This window comes from Scophthalmus maximus, chromosome 1 (genome assembly GCF_022379125.1).
Source record: "Scophthalmus maximus strain ysfricsl-2021 chromosome 1, ASM2237912v1, whole genome shotgun sequence".
NCBI classification, from domain to species: domain Eukaryota; kingdom Metazoa; phylum Chordata; class Actinopteri; order Pleuronectiformes; family Scophthalmidae; genus Scophthalmus; species Scophthalmus maximus.
In genome coordinates, this window is record NC_061515.1 from 7,754,387 (window position 1) to 7,762,500 (window position 8,114).

The following is an 8,114-nucleotide window of genomic DNA, read 5'->3' on the forward strand; positions in this document are numbered from 1 at the left end:
AGCACATGCTGGAAACAAGAGTCTGTGATGTTTCAGTCAAGAAGAAGCATCACCAGTATCGCAGAATTCTTATGTCAGTCAGAGGGAGTCATCTCTCTGCAGGTCTTCTAATGCGTTCTAACTGCGTAAAAGCTTTTCATTTGTTCCAAAGGTGCTTCATGAATAAAGCTTAGTGACTTGTTTGATACACAAGGTAGCTCTTCACGAAGCACCTTCCCACTTTCCGTGTGTCATGTTTTAATTGAATCATTTGGTCTCTTTCTTTTCCCCACGATAAACCAACGGGTTGCATGAATTAGCTGTAAACTGCCTCCCACATGGCAGGAAGCTATAGTGTGAACTGTGATCTATTCCTGTGTCTGCGAGATGGCCCCGCTGCCCCCTCCGTCCCTGCAGCTGCTCAAATTGGGATTCAGGCAGTCTGTGTTGTTTGTGAGTCACCATCCCACGGGAGAGGGAGAGAGAGAGAGAGAGAGAGAGAGAGAGGAAGACGGAGACGGAGAGAGCAAAGAGCAAGTGACAGAGAAAGGAGGAGGAGGTGTGTGTTTGTGTGTGTGTGTGTGTGTGTGTGTGTGTGCGCGTGTATGAGTCATAAAGCCTGACTGGTCGGGGTGATGATGCTCAAGGTGCTATTTCTGGTTCTACCACTAACTCTGTCTTATTTCCTCCACTGGCCCCTTTCAGTGTGTTCATGTGTGTATGTGTGTGTGTGTGTGTGTGTGTGTGTGTAAAACTCACAAAGAAAATAACAACACATTCATTAGGCCATTCAGCCTAATGACCAATGCGATGTTCTCAGTATCATAAGTCGCACCGTAGAACAATCAAAATGAAGGTTTATGTACTGACTGTATATAATGTGCACAATAAGTGATGGGGAAATAATGTTTTCCTGTTCATTTGCTGTTGACAGTTCGGTGAGTATGTTTTTGATACGAGGATACACAGACTCTCCACACATTTTAAACTACCAGATATTTTAAATTTGATTGGGTTTCTTTTAAAAAATAGACAAACTGCATGTAGACGCCGATACACAGACGGGTGACCGCTATTGGACAAAAACCTGAATAAATGAGTAGAGACACATGATGAATGCATCCGGTGAGAAAGATGCAGACTCAGGCGTGGGTTAAAACGGTTTTTTGAATCGAGATGGCGAGAGTGAAAAGACCCCGGTGACTCGAAAGGAAAGAGGAGCCGCAGTGACAAAGGCCCCACTGGCCAGCGCTTCAATATGACAGTGACGCCTGCGTTTTACATCCGTGGGCCACTGATTCACTTTGAATCAATACAAAGTTGGTGATCGGCGTTATCCTATGAGAGATTTTTTTCCACGAACGATAATGCCCCCGTCTGCAGGGCACAGAGGCGGCTTACTGAACGCTTTGATGAGTTTCAGAAAACGATGTGACTCATGTGACATGGCCTTTGTAGTCACTAGATCTCAACCCACACCTTGGCGAGATGGGAGATTTTTGGACTGACATGTTCGACAGTACACCACCGTCAGCGAAAACACCGAATGAGGGAACATATCTTTCAGAAGAATATTGTTCATCGACTTTTAGAATCAATGCCGAGGCCCATTGAAGCTGTTCTGGTGGCCGGTACGATACGTTATCTTGTGTTTTTTCTTTGTCACCCGTCTGTATATATTTGATCTTCATGAATCCAAACTTTAGTAAATACAGTATACTTTTTTTTTTTTTTATTATTCACTGGGAGAATCCACTGTTACATCAGGAGACTGTTAAATATAGAATCCGAGGAAATGAGATAAAAAAAAAAGAAGAGGAAACATTTTTCAGACACATAAGAGAGAAAAAAAAAATCTCCATCATAGATTTTAGATTGTAATGAAGAACTGAACTTCGGTCAATTAAAAAAAAAACTTAAAACAAATTAAAAATTCACAGCATGTAACAATTAGTCAGCACATTTATTAACCACTTACTAAGCACTGACCACACTGGATTGTTTCTTTACAGCAGCTTGGTTGTTTCTTGTACTGTACTTCTACTGTATAGGTTTGCAGCCTTACAGTGGTTGAGTATGTTCCTGTGAAATGTCTCGATTGCTAGTGCGCCGCTTCTTCACGGGTGGAGCAACTTGAGCCCAATTAGTTTGCCGAGAGCGTTGACGTGTTGAAATGACACTCCAGAATTTTTCAAAAGAAAGAAAAGCCGTAAAGACGAGAGCGGAGGCTGTGAGAATGATATTGAGAAGTCAAGTTACATGGACACAACCAGCACAGCAATTCATCACATTATACAGTAAGTATCCAGCGTTGTCGCAGCGTGGATTTTCGAAGAGAATATATGTTTTAGTTTGGAAGGACCTGCAGCATTGATGCACAGTAGGAGCCATGTAGCTTGATGGCACTTGGACAGAAACTACCACTGCGACATTGTTCTAAAGGTACAGCATGTTACATCTGTGTGCGATTGATTCAGAAGATAATGGAAAGTTAAAAAAGCATACGAGTTTAAAGTGGCATGTTCACAATATATATATATATATATATATATATATATATATATATATATAAACAATATAGCAATGATACAAACAGACATAAAGTTTCTAAAAATCAGTGAAACACGACGTGTTAACAGCTTATTGTGCTTGTAAGTTAGTTAGAGTGTGTGAGCTTGAACTTGTGTCGGTAAATGAAAACCGTATTGATGTAATCGCTTCTTCCCATGTACAGTGGTGCGCACGTGGATATGCAGATGTTTTTAGCGATGCACGGCGTCATGTGTCTGCGAATCATCACATCACAGGCTGAAACCGGCGAGCTCTGTGGAACACAATGCAGCTGATGCGATCTCACCCGAGAGCTGAGCGCGCTCCCTCCACCGCCCTGTTATGTAACACATCTGTCACGTTGCTCGTCCCTCTTCACGCACCCTTGCACCGATCTCCATTTTTTAACACGCAGCGCTTGAATTTATTTAATGTCGCCGGCCTCACGAGGAAAAACAAAGAAAGCACGTGCAAAAGGTAATGAAGTGTTTTTTGGAAAACAACAAAGAATATACATGTATATTTTTCCAAAGACAGAAGCCATGATGGATTCCTTGTATGTCTCTATCCATAAACTGTTTGATTGAAGTGGCAGACCTTGCTGCTCTGCATGTCCTGTCTGGTTCAATGCGCCCCATTGACGTTCGCCTGGTCTCGTCTATCGATCGTGTCTGTAGATTTACTGGAGAAAACAAAATCGGAGGCCTAACGAGACAAGAGGAAAATGTCAGCACGGGATCTCCCCTCAAGGTCTTGTTCGAGTCGATGCCCAGTTTGTTCTGATTATGAACTTTCTGGCATGTTTATCTGCGAGCACTCTCTTCATCTGCACACTCTCGTTGCATGAAGACAAATTCGAAAAAAGCCAAAGGACATTTGTGTGGCGTGGTTTGTGATTTGAAGGCGCTGGCCGTCGCTGCGGCGATGAACAGTTGAGCTGTGGACGCATGCACACACAGTACACACAAGGTATACTTGCTATAAGAGCACTCTTCCTCTGATGTTTTTTCAGACACTAGGCAGAGATAATGGTTGTTGTGCTCAGTGCTTTCTTTTGATCATTCCTGTGAATGGGGCCCGATCGGCAGTAACTTCAAACACCACTGCGTCTGATGCTCTAACATCCCCCCCGGCGGTAACGCCATCCTTTCACACAATGTGAATCCTCTCGGCAGGGAAATGCACTGTGAAAGCGACGATTACGTCGCCTAGCAGCTGAGTTCCATTGATTTATGTCTGCGGTTTGTTTTTTCTGGGTTGGCCTCGAGACCTGCGCCCGATTCGTTAGATTACTATGAATTTCAAGCAACTTTGATGATCCAAGAATAAACGGCTTTAGACTTTGTTCATCTGTATCAACTCTTTGGCTGTTTAACCCCCAAAATCTTACAGGACAAATAAAGATGACGAACCAATAAGTAGCATGTAAGCTGACCTTTTCAAAAGGAGGAAATACACATGTAGCTCGGCATACACACGTTATGTATACGCGCCCACACACAGTCTGTTCTCCAGTCAATCCGCATACACACTTCTTCAACTCGATGCCTTCGTGTGGACGCCTGTCAGGTTTCCGACTTTGTGTTTGCTGGCTGGATGTTCTGGACTTTAGAGAGTGTGACTGGCACCTTTCCCTCTCCAGGGGTGGGCGCCCTCATGATGGGGGTACCTGCAACGAAAGCAGTTCTGCTAAGTGGGATGTCCATGCAAAACTGTATGAAAATAATCCTTCGATTTCCTCTACCTATTGTTTGGCAAATTTCATTTTTAACATTATTTAATCCTCTTTGTGCTATAATGGGACAGACCGGAGACAAAAATTCTTACCAACTGTTGCGTGCAGATCTGCCAACCTCTCCTTAAACTTCTGCTGCAGATACAATTCTTCTTTGGAGTAGCTCTTGGCAAAGGCGGACAGCAGGAGGCCCACGGCCATGGACGTGCCTCCCACGCAGAACAACACCGCCCCGGTCAGTTTGCAGACGTCCAGGGCGCGGTTGAAACTGACGGCGTGGCTGTTCAGGAAGAAGACCGGTACTTTAGAGCATTAATTGGAAGTGTGAAGTTTTTAATTTTGTGCAGCTAATACTTGCGAACCTGAAAAAATTAATTTTAATAATATCAAGGCCAAAAAAAGTCACCTTGCACCTTTTTATGCTTATTTACAGGAATATAGTTTTGAGTCATGGTAAATACTCTTCGGCAAAATAATATAATTTAATCAGTGTGTCATCAATCACTTTTTCTAAAACATGATTTTCTTCATTATGATCAAGTGTTGGGGGCAATAAATGCAAATGCAGTACAGATTACTACTGTTGTTAAATCTACTGTGCAGCCACGTATCGTTTTCTACTTTGAATTATTTACGTTGTTCCTATACCTGTCCACAAAAAGGAGATCGTCCTCGCCAAATGCCTCGATCCTGGCTGGGGTGGCATAACCCACCAAAACGATGACGAGGCCCGACAACAAGATCAGGGTCCCGAACGCGAGACAGACCTGGAGAGGGGAGAAAAGAAAGTTGCAGGATGAACAAGAGACAGTTGTTGCTCAGATAACAGGTCAGTGTTTTTTGCAATCACAGAGTGATGATTAAAGGAGGCGAGGTGTGTTTTTTGTTTGAGCTCACCTTCCAGAGTAAAGAGCTCCACCTGCTAGGCGATCTCTGAATCTGAAAATCTTCATCACGTTCCCAGATAGAAGCTGTGCACTCCTCGTAAAACTGGGCGAGGGATGAGAGAGAGGCTTTTTTTCTCACATTTCAAATATGGAAACTAAAGCCCACAAGAGATCAATATCTGAAACCCCAAGTCTCAAAAGGAAACAAGTCAAGTGATCACAATATGATAAGGTGATGATTGCAGAAGAGATATTGTTGATATTTGTAAAGGGATGCCTTATATTATGATATACTATATTTCACATTTTGTGTATATTCATATATTCATATTGAGTATATTCAATGTGTTTGTGTGTTCTACCTGGTGTAGGTAGGAGCGGACTCCATACTGCTGGTAGTTCCCACTGACTTGAGCTTGCTCACTGTACTCCGACCCACAGATCTCTGAGCAAGAAGTCATCCTTCACATCTGTCTACCTGCTGGAGGTCACACTCACACACACACACACACACACACACACACACACACACACACACACACACACACACACACATGAATGCATGACTTCACACTTGCATTGAGAAACCACCCGGGCGGTTTGTTTACAAACGCTGCATTAACATGTTCAAAACACACACACACACACACACACACACACACACACACACACACACACACACACACACACACACATATATTGAACATACACACACGTGTACGTACCCTGAAACACACAGAGACAGAAAGTTATGTAACATTGTATTGAAGGCAATGGTGGCTCGGTACATTGAGATTAACGATGCATTCTACTTGCCTGCTATTATGAAATAAGCCATGAAACATCAACTCTCCTCCTCCTCTTTAGATTCAATATTGTGCCGGCTGAACACAGAGCATGCTGACATGCTCAGAATTAACCCGTTCCACGCGAAAATCGAAACCCAATGTTCTTGCCGTGGTTCACAAACTGAACCACATGTTCAGTATATTGCAGTTTGAAAGATTTCTCAGAAGATGCAAATTTAGGACACACTCTACTTTATAAGATTGACCATGCTTTCCGTCGTACAAGAGAGATAAACATCATCTTTGAACACACATAACAACAAAAATATATTTTCTAATTTCACTGAACAGAAACATTTTTTAATGGACCGATAACCTCCGGCACAAACTCATTCATCCGAACGTAAAATGTTTCAGATATAGTTCACTAATGATATATGTATATAGCATTATTAACCACACATCATTTATTATACCTGTTACCATTGTCTTTGTTTTGCTTCTTTAAAAATCTAAAGATGCATTCTCATTAGAAAATGAAAGGACATGTTAGTTTATACACACTTGTAATTCCCACAGTATTCATCCCAGCATTAAACGTCCGGGGGCGTCGCGCAGCTCCGCGCCTCTCCACACAAACACACACGTAACTGTGTCTCAAGTTTATGGCAGCCAGCACTAAATCTCAACTGCTGGGGACTGGGGACTTGGGACTCGGAGTGGGGATAAAACATTGCTCCTAGTGCTGCCAATGTTTCTTCACACTGCTACGTATGTCTTGCCGGTAAAAGAAATACATAAACAAGACATGCATCCCGGGAAATATCATTACGGTTCCACAGCAGCAATGCTGAGTTCTCCTGACGCCTGTGACAAAAGGTCACCAAACAACTGCCCTCGAAACCTCCCCAAAAAACAGTGGTTTAATTGGCTTCCTGGTTCATCGGGGTAGGTATATAACCAACTAGACTGTCGTGGGCGATGTGAAGTTAAATACAGAAGTGGTGGTCACACGCCTCTTGTATCAGGCAAAACTTTATGGTGAACTAATGAGGAAACCAGTTGCACAATTTCACACAGGTGATTATTAGAGTAAACCGTATTAGCACATTGACGCAAGGTGCATGTGCAGGGAATACGTTTACATCAAAGTGTTGAGAGAGGATTTGAGGAAGCCTTTTTCTAAAAAAAAGAGCATCTTGGACCGCCAGACTGCATTACGGATAATGTCATTGCACAACTCTCGCGCGGTTAATACGTGGAAGAAAAGCAGAAACAGGCCCTAGTATAATAAAAAGGACGGCATCGATGTCTTGTTTATTTTCGCTCACCACAGTCTCATGTATCTTGTAAGGTTACGTCCAAGTCACGTCGGGTTTGTTTACAGTGGCACATCTCGAATTGTCCTTCAACATACAACAGCCTCAATCTTTAGACCCTCAATACAGGATCGACTTATTTCATTGGACTGATCAAACGTCAGTTCGAACAAATGTCCAATGAGTTTTTCTGATTATTGTGAAATTTAAAAAAATATATATAAATGCCAAAGGTCATTGTAATGTCAGCAGGTCACCGCTATTTACAGTAAGGTGTTAAAAAGATGGTCAGCTCATGGAGACGGAGAGATGGAGAGTGTCTCACTGTAAATTACCAAACATGAAATTCACACAGTGCAGTGAGGAAACCGACATACTTCTCAGTCAGATGACACGAGCGTGATGAGCGGAACGCATTAAGAGGAAACCGCGCCGTTCCCCTCGAACGTCACGCTAATCATATCACTGTTTAATTTGTGTCTGCCGAGGACGCTCGCGAACATCTGGCCCGGCCTAGATGTCATGGAGCCTCGTCTCTTCCCCTCATCTGCGTACAGCATAACCAGGGTTTAAAGGTTTTATCATCCTGCTAATCCCAAAAAAAAAATGCAAATGTGGAACAATTACTTTTCCAACTACGTTGAGGCCAGGATCTCTTGAAATGGCAATTCTTTTATGATCATATTTCAATTTCCATTTGAATTTGTTTTTGTTTGAAACAAGGTTAAACTGGCTTTGTTTTGAACTGAATCCATGTGACCTTGACCTAAGAAGGCCCGGGACACAGACATAAAACAAACATGAATGTTTAATCACCATGGTAGACGTAATAATAACAATAACAGTTCTGCCAAAG

The 8,114-nt window shown here is 42.6% G+C and overlaps 1 protein-coding gene across 5 annotated transcripts in view; it reads right to left on the minus strand.

Annotated features, from left to right (window-relative positions):
* Positions 1 to 1,923: 1,923 nt before the first annotated feature.
* nrsn1 (neurensin 1) overlaps positions 1,924 to 8,114 on the minus strand; it is a 134,984-nt gene continuing 128,793 nt past the window's right edge. For 3 of the 5 annotated variants that reach the window (XM_035621641.2, XM_035621643.2, XM_035621640.2), the window contains 5 exons: positions 5,514 to 5,632; positions 5,162 to 5,254; positions 4,913 to 5,031; positions 4,357 to 4,544; positions 1,924 to 4,198 (listed from right to left, as the gene is read on the minus strand). In XM_035621641.2, the coding sequence (XP_035477534.1) occupies positions 4,095 to 4,198; positions 4,357 to 4,544; positions 4,913 to 5,031; positions 5,162 to 5,254; positions 5,514 to 5,612 (603 nt within the window). In that variant the 5' untranslated portion in view covers positions 5,613 to 5,632 and the 3' untranslated portion in view covers positions 1,924 to 4,094. The remainder of the gene's footprint in view (positions 4,199 to 4,356; positions 4,545 to 4,912; positions 5,032 to 5,161; positions 5,255 to 5,513; positions 5,633 to 8,114) is intronic. The other 2 variants (XM_035621644.2, XM_035621642.2) reach the window with 1 other exon arrangement.